The sequence below is a fragment of the Xenopus laevis genome, chromosome 8L (assembly GCF_017654675.1).
Source record: "Xenopus laevis strain J_2021 chromosome 8L, Xenopus_laevis_v10.1, whole genome shotgun sequence".
In the NCBI taxonomy this organism is placed as follows: domain Eukaryota; kingdom Metazoa; phylum Chordata; class Amphibia; order Anura; family Pipidae; genus Xenopus; species Xenopus laevis.
Genome location: NC_054385.1, coordinates 12,396,338 through 12,412,235, shown reverse-complemented (window position 1 = coordinate 12,412,235; position 15,898 = coordinate 12,396,338). Strand labels below are relative to the sequence as shown.

The following is a 15,898-nucleotide window of genomic DNA, read 5'->3' as shown; positions in this document are numbered from 1 at the left end:
GGCCCCTGAGAAATTAAACTGATACTCCCAAAATGCATAGCAAAAGAAATCTAGGGCTTGGACAAACACAGATCCAAATGGCCACTTGTGAACACACAGCATATGAAACCAGGTTATTGTGCTGTGTACATAATATAGATTAAATAGGCCGCACAATGGTCTGCAAGGAAAATGTATGTACTCATTATGCTTGTATGGGTTTTCTGTTGCATCCCAAATTAAAGCAGGCTACTGATGAAATTGTCCAGAATAGTCCTTGAATAAAGAATGGCTGAAGCAAAAAGTTTTAACTGGTATCACGCCTTCTCTGTATTCATCAATATTTAAATCATGTACTTTTTAGCAGCACATCAGTGCCTTCAACCTATCCTATCAACCTTTAAAACATGTCTGTGTGCAATTGTCCTATGCATGATCCTTATTCTTTCTTCTTTTCTTCCTAGAGCCCTGATGGAGCTCACCTTACCTGGGAGCCTCCCTCTGTGACCTCAGGCAAAATCATTGAGTACTCTGTTTATCTGGCCATCCAGAGCAGCCAAACCAGTGGAGAACAGAAGTCTACACCAGCTCAGCTGGCTTTCATGAGGGTGTACTGTGGCCCTAATCCTTCTTGTCTGGTGCAGTCCTCCAGTCTTTCCAATGCTCATATAGATTACACCACAAAACCTGCCATCATCTTTCGCATTGCGGCCCGAAACGAAAAGGGCTATGGACCTGCAACCCAAGTCAGGTGGCTGCAGGGTGAGTGATCCATTCAATAAATGTTTTTTTTTTTTTCCTGTCGAATTCTTCCCCAAATCTGTTTTTCATATTTGTTTTTAATTCTGTTTGCAGAATCTAAGGATGGATCAGCTGGGAAGCCTGCCAATAAGCGGCCCGTGTCCTCCCCTGATATGTAAGTGCTTCACTGCCAGCATTCAGTTATAAAACATGGCCTTAGAGCTTTTCTTAATTTTCTTTGATTGTTTGTTTTTTTTTTTTAAATTGCTGATCTACCATGATGTTTAGCTGGGCAATGATTAGAGAATATTTGCCATGGCCGGAGTTCTGTTGAGAGGTTATGGAAATATCCAGATTTGTAACCTTTTGTTGTTTTTGGTTTCTCAGGAAATCCGCTCCAAAGAAAGCAAAGTCTGATCACGCCTGATGAAAATCATAACCCCTGTCCAGCCTGTTAAAGACCCTCCTTGCTGTTCCTCAATTGCTAAATCCCATCATTTTTTAAATGTTGCTTGTTCTACTCTGGCTCTTCGGGTTGGTAGGAAGGGCTGGTTTTATTGCTCTGCCTCCCCTTTTCTCTTCTCTCTTTATTTTTTATTGTTTATTAGATTGTGGGAATAGCAGCAAAAGCACATTTTTACTTTTCTCCCCTTTTTTTGAAAGGTTGAGATGAACTTCAATATATCCAATTCTCCGTTTCAGTTTTTTTTTTTTTTTTTTTTTTGTTTTGTTTTCTCACCCACCACCTTGTCCTTCCGTGGAAGTAAAGGTAGAGAGGACACTTGTAATGTAAATGAACAGGACAAAACTGTGGACAAAACCCCACATTCCCCCTCCTTCCTAATATTCATACATGTGGAATTTTCCACACGCCTTTCAAATTGGTCCTGTTTTCTTTGTACAAGTAAATGGGGGCATCAGTTTGGGGAACTTGCTCAATTTATCCGCAACAGAAGCACTTGGACTTACATCGCAGCCATCCTGGTGTTTAGAGGTTTTTAAGGACATGAGTGGACTTTAAGAGTAGGGGTGCTGGAATTTGAACTGTAGTCCTGGAAGGATCTTTCTACCTGTGCTACTTTTTAAATGGACAGAGCCATGCTGCACAATTAGCTAATGCAACACATCTGGTTGTGATCCCTGCTCTTCTCTTCTGTTTCTGCTATGGGTGCTGCACTTGTACAAACACATCAGCAACAAACATTGATTGACTTGACGTACTCAAGACAAAGGAGGAGTGAGATATCCGTGCACAAGTCTTTGCCCTTGGTGTGCAGGCTGCTCTGGAATCCTGTTCACGGCAGAAGTTACTAGGAAACTCCACCACCAACAATATTTCACTTTTTTTTTTTTAATATCTATATATATTGAAAGAACGTTTGTTTGAATGAAGTTTTCAATTTGTATAACCATTTTCCAACGTGTGGAGTCTATATAACTTTCTTTTTCGTGGGATGGCCACTGGTAATTCCTCTCTGATCGCCACCCATTCAAAGCTTATCGATCACATTAGTTGCTGAAACCAGTATAGCAGGCTGAGCGTTTTCCTTCTCTTATTGATGGCATCACCTTTATTGGCTTAAGCCCTTTTTTTTGCCAGCATAGCCAAGGATGTCTTATCTGGCAATTAAGGGTGACAAATCTTGTACAAAGTTTTGCATTGCACTCTTTTTAATTATAGTTCACACACACACACACACACTCTCTCTCTTTCTCTCGCTCTCTCTCTTACACTTTATATAAGCTTATGTGGCTCAGACCTCCATCAGCCTTTTCCTTTATTGTGTTTTGTGTAGGGGCTAAAAGTCATTAAGGCATGGTTTGTCAGGGGCACAGTCCTGTGTCTAAAGCAATACAACAAGGCGAGATACAATTCCCACCCCCTTGCAGTGTTTAGTAGTTTTTTTTGGTTTCCCCCCCCCCCCTGCCTTTTTGCTGATCAAACCATCAAATCCTGGAGACTTGGGTCAAGAAATTTATAAATTTCAAATCCCAACCCCCCATGACTTGCCAATTGTTTCTCCCCTCTTAGCCAGAAAGTCAGTGACCTCCCCCAGTTCTCGGAGGGAAGGCAGTCCGCATTGGCAAATTCATATACATAAGTAAAGTATATATAAATATACATATATAAATATATATAAACGCCCCGTTGGAGCCGTTATTAAACAGGCTTCTTTCAATGGGCGTGGGATTTTTTTTTCATTTTTTTTGTAACAAAGTAAAAAACATGTTTTATAAGAAAATAGAAAAATAAAAAAAAAACAGAAAAAAATGCCATAGCTTAAAGCATGATTTAGGGTTTTTTTCTACAAAAGACAAAGTAGGAAACCACAAAAAAAATTGAAATCATTTAGGATTTACCGTATTTCAGTAACTTTTATCTGACTCTTCCTCTCGTCTAGCTGATTCAATGTATGTACATATATATATATAATTTTTCCTCCTTTGCTTTTAATCTCTAGCAGGTTCCAAAACATTTAATGTCTGTGCTCATGGCATAACATTTTGCCTCTGTAGTATTTTGGCTTTTTTTTTTTTTCTACAAAGGTGCGTGCAAGGAATGAAGTCCTGACCGAGTATTTTTCCCTAGTACTTGTGTGTTTTCATTTATTTTATGCCTGATATAGGACTGTCAAGGGTTTAAACCTGTTCATTTGAACATTGGCTTGATTTAAAGGGATAGGGGTGGCAGCAATGTTCTAAGAAGGTATCTGATAATTCTATGAATTGTCAATTTTTAAGTAACTGCTCCTAGAGTGTGTCTTGAGTCGTATTGGGAGTTCTCGCTCTAATATTGATAGGGAGGCGACCTTGAAGTCAGACGCAAATACTTTCGGAGTTCGGGAAAGGAAGAATCAGGCTTTACTTATTAACAGCGTCCAAGAGAGTTTGCCCTTAAGTAGTGTGCCTGTCGCCCCCACCCCCCCCCCCCCCAAAAAAAAGCAGTTACAGCTTTGCCTGAAATCTCTGCTCTGGCAGCTGATTGGAAGAGGCAGTGAGGAAAAAAAAAACTACAGAGGAAATCTTTGCATCCAATTCCCGCTGCCAGTCCTTGTTTTTGTATTATAGTGTTACTGTGTGTTATGGCCTAGAACCTCCTGCTAAAAACCTCACCTTGCTTTATTCTTTGAGAAGAAAAGCTATTACTTCCATTGTAGAGGAGTTCTCCAAGTGAATCAATATTACTATAGTGCTATCTGTCGTTTTTGTGCTATTTTGAACAATTAAAAGACATTTTTTGAAGTGTCGTGTGCCGTTTCTTGCGTCGTCGTTGGGAATGTGGCGGGTTTTTAGTGGCAATATTGTGTATAAGTGTACTGTTGCTTGTGTGTGTACAAGTGCATGTTATTTCTGAGGCTGCTGTAACATTGTGTTTTCTTCAACAGGACTTTATTCTGCTTTGAATTTGTTGGAAGGGGAGTTTTATGCACAGGCAAAGAAATACAAGCTGTAACTGTAGCCTTTGCACTTGCAGGAGGTACAGGGGGTCCATGAGGCCCTAATTAATGATCAACTTATTGGTAAAAAAAGGACAACCTCTGGATATTTTGTGCTCCCTAAAATTAATTTGCTGTGGGGCACAGTAATGTCTAGTTACGCCACTGCTTGGTGCACGTGTATGGGAGCCTGCTCGACCAATCGGATTGGCAGATATCTATCAGGCAGGTTCGAAAAACCCATTAGGATAGGACCTCAACAAAGCACCAGTGTGGTCCATTCCTGACACCAACCTGATGTGGCCCAGCTCCTGTTTTGCTAAAAACACCAGCCTTGATCTTCTTGCTCTTTTTCCTTTTATTCAGACTGCCACGTGCATAGTCGATTTGAAAAGCCGAACTTTAAACGGAAACCAAACTTTTCTCTCTACAGGTATGGGACGTGTTATGCAGAATGCTTGGGACATGGGGGTTTCCAGGTAATGAATCTTTTCCATAATTTGATCTTCATACCTTAAGAAAATCATGCAAACATTAAATAAACACAATAGGCTTCCAATAAGGATTAATTCAATCTTAGTTGGGATCAAGTACAAGCTACTGTTTTATTATTACAGAGAAAAAGGATCATTTGAAAAAAAATTCCAGATAACATACTGTCTGCCCATGGCCATTAAATAAAGAACATTGCTCCATGATGCAGTTTTCAGGAGCAACCAGTCTGGCCTATTAAAGTCACAGGGTTGGTTTACCTTTTGGTAACTTACAGAAAGGCCAATTCCTAGCAACTTTTCATTTGGTCTTCATTATTTCTTATAGCTTTTGAATTATTTGCCACCTTCTGACTCATTCCAGCTTTCAAATGGTGGTCACTGACCCCATTTAAAAAGAAATGCTCTCTAAGGTTAAAATATAATTGTATTGCTTGTCTTTCTATTCAGGCCCTCTCCTATTCATATTCCAGTCTCTTATTCAAATCAATGCATGGTTGCTAGGGTCATTTGGACCTTAACCACCAGACTGCTGGAATTTCAAACCTGGAGAGCTGCTGAATAACTCAAAAACCACAAATCATTAAAAAAAATTAAACCAATTGCAAATTGTCACAGAATATCACTCTACACGTTCATTTAAAGGTGAAAACCCCCTTTTAGAATAACATAGCTTGTATATTCAGTTCAGAATAGAAAAAGATATTAAAAAAAAAAGGTAAACTTTCCTTTTAATATGTTATAGAACTAGAAATCAGTTTAAATAAAACAAGGTATTAATACACTAGCAGGATACTCATTGGTGTTTATAGTTTTCCAGTAATATTCTATGGACAGTTTATTTAACACAATTTTTAAAACATATATGTAAACTCTTATTTTTCAAAATACCCCTTGCTACCAGCTAGTACCTTGAGCTGATACTGAACCTCCAAAACTGTTCAGGGCCCCACACAGACCCAGTATAAGCCACTCATCTGTTATTAGATAGCTGGTCCAGTCCTGCCCCCCCCCTCCCATGACTGCCTTTCTGCCAGCAAAGTTCAATCATTTGTCCATGTATAACAGGCAGCCCTTACTGGGAAGTTGGTGGGGTAATGGCTTTGTGGAGAATATCGTCCTTCCTTCTATTTTGTTCCAGCAGAGAACGTTACCCAAGGCAGTTCCTGTGCAGCAGCTCAGTGGGCAGGTATAGACTTCACGTAGCCTTGACCAGTTTGACAAGTTCTGTACAGGCTGATGAGTAAACAGGATCTGCCCGCAGTTCTCCATCCTTCCAGTCACACGTTGTGATCTTGAGAGTGATGGTGGGGTGGGTCGGACCATCCTTTTAACTGTCTGAGGTCTCCTAAGGCACAATGGATACGGTTCTCCTGCTCTCTCTAACAGTCACATTTCTTGCTATTGCTCGGAGGAGACAAGTTCACTACCTTGGTATCCCAGGTCTGGTCAGGCTCCTGGTGCTGTGTGAATTGAAAAGAAAGAGGAATGAATCAATGAGAATATGGTTAATACTCCAAAGCTACATAAACCTCTGCCCCCCTCACCCAGTGATGTAACTAGATATTACTGGGCCCCACAGCAAATCATTTTTTAGGCCCCCAAAATATCTAGAGGCTGTTTTACCAATAGTTCTTGAAATTGTATATGAATTAGGGCCCCCCTGAAGCAGCAGGGTCTGCTCCCTCTGTAGTTACGCTCCCTTCTCATTCATATATTTACATACATAGTTTAAGCCCAATTTGATGGCCTCCAGGAATGCCTCCTCTACGTTCCTTGCTTCCTTAGCGCTGGTTTCAAAGTACTTTGCGTTGAACCTTTTACACCATTCCTCTACCTCCCGCGGTGAAACCTGTGCACAATATGTGAAATAAATATACATCCATAAGAACAATGAGCTCTGTATAAATAAACCCCTGCCTTCCCTAAACAGAACTCATTATACAGAAGGAATATCTGTTGACTGATAATTTGTTTTACTACCTGCTCCTCTGCAAACAGTGATTTGGTACAACTAGTTTCATGCAAGAAAAACATATACAGGTATGGCACAGGTTATCCAGAATGTGCATGGTCTGGGGTTTTCTGGATAAGGGATCTTTCTGTAATCTGGATCTTCATACCATAAGTCTACTAGAAAAGCATGTAAACATTAAATAAACCCAAAAGGCTGGTTTTGCCTCCAATAAGGATTAATTATATTTTATTTGGAATCAAGTACAAGGTACATATATGGGACCTGCTATCCAGTATGCTCGGGACCTGGGGTTTTCCGGATAATGGCTCTTTCTGTAATTTGGATCTTCATACCTTAAGTCTACTAGAAAAGCATGTAAACAGTAAATAAACCCAATAGGCTGGTTTTGCCTCCAATAAGGATTAATTATATCTTAGTTGGAATCTAGTACAAAGTACAGGTATGGGACCTGTTAGCCAGAATGCTCGGGACCTGGGGTTTTCCGGATAATGGATCTTTTTGTACTATGGATCTTCATACCTCTACTAGAATATCATGTAAGCATTAAATAATCCCAATAGGCTGGTTTTGCCTCCAATAAGGATTAATTCTATTTTAGTTGGGTCAAGTACAAGCTACTGTTTTATTAGACAGAAAAAAAAAATTAAAAAAAAAAATTGGATAAAATTGAGTCTAATAGAGACGGCCTTACTGTAATTTGGAGCTTTCTGGATAACTGGTTTCCAGATAACGGATCCCATACCTGTATATCTTAGAATAAAAACAATAGGCACAAAGTATGTTCATTCAGCACAAGCCCTATTTGTTGCATTCATGTTGAACAAGGGGTAGGGGCTATACCGTCCCTTATACACATTTTACTTTCAAATTGTAAAGGATAGCCAATGAATGAAGAGCTTTAGGTAAGTGTAGTCACAATATTCTGTCCATGGGACAAGCCACAAATCGTTTCTGCATTGTTATCAGTGAAAGAATTATGCACGAGTGTGAGCTCATATGGTTAACTCCACACCTGACGTTCCAATATTTGCTCCTCCTGAATGGCAACTGCTAAGTGCTAAATAGGGATGGGGTTGGCTCACAGGTTAAGGATCAGGGCACACGCTCCGATTCGGGGCGACTAATCTCCCCGGATCTGAGCGTGTGCCCTGACCCTAAAGGTAGCGTGACGTGTAAAACGTCCCATAATTCCTTGTTCTCAGTGAGGGCAATGCAGTTGCATGATATCCATGTTTCTCTGTTTCAATTTCATACACTCTAGTATTTCTATACCTGCCCCCCTGCTGTCACTATCAAATCAGTAAGATTGGTTGACATTCGGCTTGCATTAGATTTGAGCTGGCCATAGACTCAAAGATCCTCTCGTTTGGCGGATGTCGCCAAACGAGCGGATCTTTCCCCACTAACGGCATGGCTATATTGGGGGTAATCCATATGGTCGAACGATCGGATTACTATACGCCAAGGGGCTCTGATGGGTCGGTCGGGTTGAAATCAAACCTGGCCACGATATCGATTGGGAAGACCTGTCGGAAGCCACCATACACGGGCATATAAGCTGTCAAATTAGTGTAAACCACCGATATTGGCAGCTTTATCTGCCCGTGTATGGCCACCTTAAGCCTTTGGGAGAAAATAAGGAGGATTATGGCAACAAAACAAAAAAGGTCTGGTTGAGTTACCAATTCACACTTACTGTGCAAGATTGAACATTTGTAACAGAGGGGCTGGTTAAAGTAGAACTAAAGCCTAAAAAAAGAATATGGCTAGCAATGTTTGTACAGGTATGGGATCCGTTATCCGGAAACCCCATTAATCCAAAAAATTTTAAAATGATTTCCTTTTTCTCTGTAATAATAAAACCATAGCTTGTAATGGATCCAAACTAACATATTATTAATCCTTATTGGAAGCAAAGCCAGCCTGTTGGGGTTATTTAATGTTGAAATTATTTTCTAGCAGACCTAATGTATAAAGATCCAAATTACGGAAAAAACCATTATCCAAAAAACCCCAGGTCCTGAGCATTCTGGATAACCGGTCCCATACCTGTATTTAATATACTGAACTTACTGTACCAACAGAGGGATTCAGCAGCCCAATATATATATATATATATATATATATATATATATATATATATATATATATATATATATATATATATATATATATATATATATATATATATATATATATAATGTCATCGGTTATAATCAGAGTTTTAGTGATGTCATTTCTGTCACATGACTCACTGAAACCTGTATATTATAATACATAAAATACCCCCTGTTGCAAAATATTAGAAGTCACCTCGGAGTTCCATGACCTGTATAAGAAAAATTTGGCCTTGTGTGGCCATGGAACTCCTCTGTAACTTATAATATCCTTATATTTTACTAGAGGGGGTACTTTATTCACATACGCACATATATAATATATATATATATATATATATTATATATATATATATATATATATATATATATATATATTATATATTGTAAGTTGCACCCTAAGCTCATGTAAGTGACATTAGCCCAGAGGATATGCCGTAAATCAGTAGAAAACAAGGTATCTTTAGAGGCACAGACCTTCGCTGTTAAAGGAATGTTGCTGCACCCCAAAACATAACGTGCTGCATTTCTACCCTACATTATTTTTTAGCTTTAGTTCCCCTTTAACATGATTGATTCATTTAGATTTACCTGCCGCTCCTCTAGGTCTGTCTTATTACCGATCACCACGAACGGGAAGCTTCCAGGAGAAACGGGATCGGCTTGTACCAGGAACTCTCTGTGCCAGTTGTCCAGAGCATGGAAGGAGTTAGGGGAGCTCACATCAAACACCAACAGGCAACAGTCTGTGCCTCTATAGAGAGCAGCACCCAATGACTGGAATCGCTCTGTTCCCGCTGTGTCCCATATCTGCCACCAAAAAACCAAGCCTTGTAAGTATAGGCACTTGTCTTCTATAAAACTTTTCTTCCTCTTTACTTCCCGCAGTTCCGATTGTTTAGGATGTTGGGCTGAACGAACGGAACATTAAGGAAAGTGGCCATACACTGGGAGGCACATTTATCAAGGGTCGAATTTCGAATTCATGCGAGTTTTTTTTAAAACTCCCATAAACTCAGGTGAACTCGAAATTCAACCAATCGAAATTTATTAATAAAATTTTTAAAGCTAAGATGAATAGAATCGACCTGAAAACTCGAATCAAATTCGAATCCGATTTTAGTTTTTTTTTCTCAGGAAGGCTGCAAATGACTCAAAGTTGATCCCTGGACCTCTCCCATTGACTTAAACAGCAATTCAGCAGGTTTTAGGTGGTGAATAGTCTTAGTGCTTAAAGGGATTGTTCACCTTCAAACAACTAGTTGTGTTCAGATAGCTCACCAGAAATAACGACTTTTTCCAATTACTTTCTATTTTCTGTGTCACTGTTTTTCTAATATTTAAGTGTAAAGTGTCATTTTTTACCTTCTAAAGCAGCTCTTGGAATGGGGGGGTCGCCGACCCTGTGAACTGTTCTAAACTAATGCATTTAGTTGATACATTTCTTATCTTTGTCCCTGCTGAGCAGAATCCCTGAGTTTCATTAAAAGCAGTTGTTAGAATTGATACAATAAGTGCGAATACTCAAGAGATGCTGCTGAGAAATGTATCAACTAAATGTGGCAAAATTGTGACAGTTTAGAGTCTGCACCTGAATTACTGAGCTGCGAGATTCAAACACCAGAGACGCAACATTAAATTTTAAACTTAGATTTTGGAAATACAGTTAAAAAAATAAATAATGGAAAGTAATTGAAAAAAAGTCTTTATTTCTGGGGAACAATCTGAAAATAACTGAACTGAAAAAAGTGTTTGGAAGGTGAACAACCCATTTAAAAGGCCAGAGTATGAAAAATCTCGAAAATCAATTTAGAATTTTTTGAAAAACTTGAATCAAATTTGAATAACTCCCTAGTAGACTTTGACAGTTTTGATCATAAAAAAAAAAAAAAACTGGAAAATTTGAATTTTCAATGCGACCTTTAAAAAATCTGCCTCATGGTGTCTGTTTGTTCAGTCTGCATGCTGATAGGCCAGATACTATAGAAATATATAAATACACGCACACACACACACGCACACACACACGCACAAACTCAGCATTGTCCCTCACTCTTGACCCCACATACTGACCTGCACTGTCACTATCTTCTCATTAACCCGTAGCTCCTTAGTGAAGAAATCTGCTCCAATAGTTGCTCTGTAGTAGTTGGTAAACCGACAGTTGACGTATTGGTTCATCAATGCTGACTTTCCTGATCTGGAAGGTAAAAAAAAAAAAAAGGCAGTTACTTTTATGGCTCTGTCTACTTCCTATATGCAAAAAGACAGGGCTACTCAGCACTCAGGACCTAAAGTATAAGTTAAATAAGTCTTTATTAACCATAATTTAAAGTATAAATGCATCTCCATAGGCCCTACGCATTTTGTACCTGCATGGTACTTAATCATGGGCTGAGTGTGTCTACTTCCTTCCTCTGAAAAACAGCAGTGCTGCCTTGCTTTATGGCAGAGATTCTCTCTCTCGCTATAACTGGGCATTCTAACAAAGTGGTCTCATATTTGTCTGAAGCCTCTTGTTTTCAGTAGTGAAGGTGTTAATTTCTGGACTACGGTCCTAAGAATGAGTCAAGGCATTTTAAAGAAAGCCACCAGCTGGGCCCCAACATCTGGGCACCCAAAGGTGCATGAGCAGTATACAATTTCTTCTGTGATTCCTGTATTGTGAATGCAGACAGCTTTATTCAGCAGATAATAAATCACAATGGGAGTTTTAAGCGAAAGAGAATGCCCCTGCCCCATAGAGCTTTCAATCCAAGTATTAATATGAGAAGTGACTTGTAGTTAAAGGGTGAGTGCACCTATACTGTTTATTTTTCCCCACAATGTGCCTAATGGAAACATGACCAGATAAATGTGTATTTATTTTCCTTTCTTTTGCTTTGTTTGCTTGAACTTCTTTGAGGTTATCAATGGCTCAACTTGCACTTTATAGCCAGCGTCCCCACCTTGGATGCTGCATCAGGGGTCCACACCCCCCCCGGTCCCCTTGCACTCCTCTCTCCATATCCACAACCCCCACCCTCCCTCTGCCAGCAAGTACCTTCTTATGGTGGTGCACAATCTCAGGTGCCCATGGGAAACGGGTCTGGGGCCCACTGGCTTTTTTTTCCAGTGTGCCACGGGCCCAGTCTGACCCTGTTTATTGGCTAGCTGACTGTATTCTATAGGTTGCATCTTCTGTTACAATCACAAGCATCCAGGAGGGGAATGGCCTATCCGTCAAACATCATGGAGTCCAGCCAAGTGGCACACGTCTCTGTAGGTTTACAAATAGCCTGTGCACCAAGACACTATAAATCTAAGCTATCATAGGTATTGCTCTGTACTAAACACAATTCTAAAGAAAGATTTTGAGGCACAGTGGCCCTTTAAGTGGTTTGGTCTCAACAATTCTGCTTTAGGAATTCAGTGGGACCACATTTTGCTGACTGAGGATTCTGGGACCTTGTCGTTCCCAGAAGCACAATCGGTTTGCGCACTTACCCTGCATTCCCAATGAGAAGAAGCTTGATGTGCTTCCTGTGGAACATGGCTGAAGCCCTTCAGAGAAGCGAGAGCAGGATGATAGGCGGGAAGAACTCTGTCCGAAACAAAGGGAGAATAATTAGCCGCCGGATCTGTTAGACTCTACATAAGGAGAATGAATTGGGGGGGGGACATGTTTAGGGAGCCTAGTGTTGTCTGGGGAATGGAACGTTGCAATATTTCAAGGTAATGCATTGAAAAGGGTGTTTGTGTAAATATATACCAGGAAAACTCCTGGTGGGCCTAGCTGCCAATGTGCCTCGTGCTTCTAACCATTTGGCCTAATTCATGGTCATTCCCTATTTCTTTATGGTAACAAAGGCTTAATAATGGAAGAATAGAGTATAGTACATAGAGAAAAGAGACTAGGAGAATAAAGAGGTTGAGTGAGGAGAGGAGGTATAAGAGTTTGGAAAGTGGGCCCTCAGTCTAAGGTTTTCGGGTGGGCCCCTAGCATCCTAGTCTGACACTGGCTACAGCACAGAGCTTACAATCTGTTCAGGCTGAAAATGCCATCTCCAAAAGGATATGTACGAGTGTATGAGGCCAAATGAAGAAGGGTAAGTGAGAGGGTGCTCCCACATATCACTGCTACTGCAGATACGACGCACTGCGCCAAAATGCAGGTGTCAAGTCAGATGCAATGGAGTAAGCAAAAGCAATGTCGGATGGTGACACATCGTTCATCTGACACGACTGTCGGATGCAAACGCAGCGTCTGCATCCGACAGTCATGACGGATGAATGCTGCAACACCATCCAACATTTGTATTTCTTACCTTATTTTCCATCACATCTGACTTGATGCCTGCGTTTGGCGCAGCGCGACGGATCCGCTGAAAACGCGTGGAAATCTCCCCTTAATGTGAATCAAACTGGCCAATCAGTTAGACAGCCATAACGTTGGTCTGTGCTTAAAATGAGAATGTTGCTACTGCTCAACCGAGAGAAAGCAGGTGATCCAAGATAATAAACAAAAGTCGTTTCCTGCTGGAACTTGGCACTAGTCCACAGTGCAGGCCTCGGCTCCAAGCCTCAGGCTTATATATATGTCTAGAGACAGTAGCAGTGAGTCAGAACAGCTGCAGGGGTTAGTTTGAAATCCCTGGTGAAACTATTTCAGGAGCTGTGCATTATTTCTCCACTCTCTGAGCTCTGCAGCTGCTTTTATTAAAGCAGAGTTGTCATTTCATTCCCCCTACAGGACTAACCGCATTCCTTAAATGTCCCTGCCGGTATCATGTGCTGCACTGAAAAGGCTTCACGTATCAGGTGCTTCCGAACTACAATGCCGATCTCCAGTGAACGTAACTATGACTGACACGATTCGTGCACACCTGCGGGCCCTGGTATGATCAGAACCGTATTGTAGTGGAGCAGGCACTCGTAGAACTCGTAGTTCCAAACAGACGTGTAAAAGGAAAGTAGTTTATTTAGAAACAAAGGCACAGCCTTACGCGTTTTGTATCTCCCGTTTTGTGGGGTCTGCTTCCTCTGTAGTTACGCCTCTGGATCTCTTACAAAGGCAACAATCTGTTTATGACAGTGATGCTTGTATGTCTGTAATGGGGTCATAGCCTTTTTATGTATTACACAAGTTTCACATGGCCGTGTGATATATCACATGTCAAAAAAACAAAACTCCATTAACCTTTAAGTTCATTTTTAAAATGTTACAGAATGGCAATTTTATTTTAAATCGGTTTTTCAGGTTTTTTTTGTCTTCTGAGCTCTCCAGCTTTCAAGTAAGGGTCAACGACCCCATCTAAAACCAAACGCCCTGTAAGGCTACAAATGTATTGTTATTGCTACCTGTTATTACTCATCTTTCTATTCAGGCCTCTCCTATTCATATTCCAGTCTCTTATTCAATTAATGCATGGTTGCTAGGGTGATTTGGACAGTAGCAACCAGATGGCTGAAACTGCACTGATGAGCTTCTAAATAAAAAATCTAAAAAAGTCAAAAACCACAAATAATAAAAGATTAAAACTAATTGCAAATTGTCTCAGAATATCACTCTCTACATCAGGGGTCCCCAACCTTTTTTACCCGTGAGCCAAATTTAAATGTAAAAAGAGTTGGGAAGCAACACAAGCTTGAAAAATTCCCTTGGAATGCCAAATAAGCACCCTGATTGGCTGTTGGGTAGCCCCTATGTGATCTTGCAGCCTACAGGAGGCTCTGCTTGGCACTATACTTCATTTTTATGCAATTAAAACTTGCTTCCAAGCTTGGAATTTAAAAATAAGCACCTGCTTTGAGCACACTGAGAGCAACATCCAAGGGGTTGGAAAGCAACATGTTACTCACGAGCTACTGGTTGGGGATCACTGCTCTACATCATGCTACAAGTTAACTCAAAGGTGAACAATCCCCTTTAAGCAAATGAATTGCTTCTAACAGTCATGTGACTGCTGTGCAGCAGTTTTATACAGCAGCTGGAAGATTTGGGAAACACAAATGAAATTGGAACAGCACCTTCGGATCTCTGTGCCGGAGCACACCACAACCTGATCTCCAAACCGGTCACTTGATAAAATTGAGACTTTAGGGAGATTGGGGAAAGTCTCCCCTAATTATACTATCAGGAATTTCGGAACACAAAGGTAAAATGTTTCCTTTATTCCAATTACAGAGCAAACTTTCTCCCTTAGATCATCTATTCAATGACTTAGTCACAATACAAAGCGGTCGTCATGAGCACTAGAGGCTGGGCAGTACAGAGTTATAAATTCTATATTATACATGTATATTATTACTTTGCCACAAGTCCAAACCCAAGTAATGCCAGTCAACCCCAGGAAAGGTTAGGAAAGGGATTGGGGGCATTGTTTCTGTGCTTGGCATATGTACATTCCCACGTACCTTAATGATTTGCTTCTCCAGCTGGAAGGGCTGCAGGTTTGCTCAGCGAGTCATGAGAAGGATTAGGAAATCATGTTGGGGCTGAGTGAGTTCCTGCTTGTCGAGCATGTGAGAGTGGAGAGGAGGAGTGAGAGGCTAAATTAAGGGAGGTGTCGCTCACCCTAAGGTGCAGTGGAACCTGAAGATCCTCACACGCCTTCTCTGCTGTTCAGCTGGCACTGCTACAGGGCTCTATTGGCAAACAGTCTTTACCGCTATTTATTCTTACAGCACTTATTTTGCAGCTTGTCGCAGCTAGAGGGTCGGGACTCTGGGCAGGACCTGCTTGCGGTGGTGCCTGCAATGCTGCCCCCCCTCACCCACTTACCTTTCCTGCTTGAGGGTTCCGGGGTCGCGGAGAGTGCAATTGCTCATTCTCGCACTAGAAAAGCCAAATTTGCTTTCACAAGGATCTGATAAATGTTATATTTAAAGCAGAACTAAAGCTTAACTAAAGAAGTAGCTAGAAATGTTGTACATTGTATATTTTTGGTTCCAGTATGAGCCCAAGGCAACCACAGCCCTTTAGTAGTAAAGATCTGTGTCTCCAAAGATGCCCCAGTAGCTCCCCATCTTCTTTTCTGCTGATTCACTGCACATGCTCTGTGCTGCTGTCACTTACTGAGCTTAGGGACCCACTCACAATATACAATACACAATACACATAGAATAGAAATGTCACAATATAAGGCTGATTAGTAATTAATACAGATAATTACT

At 40.7% G+C, this 15,898-nt stretch overlaps 2 protein-coding genes across 3 annotated transcripts in view; one reads left to right on the top strand and one right to left on the bottom strand.

Annotated features, from left to right (window-relative positions):
- LOC108704501 (host cell factor 1-like) overlaps window positions 1–3,644 on the top strand; it is a 32,009-nt gene extending 28,365 nt beyond the window's left edge. For both annotated transcript variants that reach the window (XM_018241076.2, XM_041573149.1), the window contains exons 24-26: window positions 444–741; window positions 835–895; window positions 1,108–3,644. In XM_018241076.2, coding sequence (XP_018096565.2) covers window positions 444–741; window positions 835–895; window positions 1,108–1,147 — 399 coding nt within the window. In that variant the 3' untranslated portion in view covers window positions 1,148–3,644. The remainder of the gene's footprint in view (window positions 1–443; window positions 742–834; window positions 896–1,107) is intronic.
- A 1,099-nt stretch (window positions 3,645–4,743) lies between these two features.
- On the bottom strand, window positions 4,744–15,394 carry LOC121397099 (ras-related protein Rab-7a-like). Its single transcript, XM_041573238.1, has 6 exons — window positions 15,140–15,394; window positions 12,230–12,326; window positions 10,817–10,943; window positions 9,335–9,553; window positions 6,375–6,500; window positions 4,744–6,111 (listed from the first exon to the last, which is right to left on the bottom strand). The coding sequence occupies exons 2-6, from the start codon at window positions 12,274–12,276 to the stop codon at window positions 6,031–6,033; spliced, it is 600 nt and encodes a 199-aa protein (XP_041429172.1). The 5' UTR covers window positions 12,277–12,326; window positions 15,140–15,394; the 3' UTR covers window positions 4,744–6,030.
- Between the last annotated feature and the right edge of the window lie 504 nt (window positions 15,395–15,898).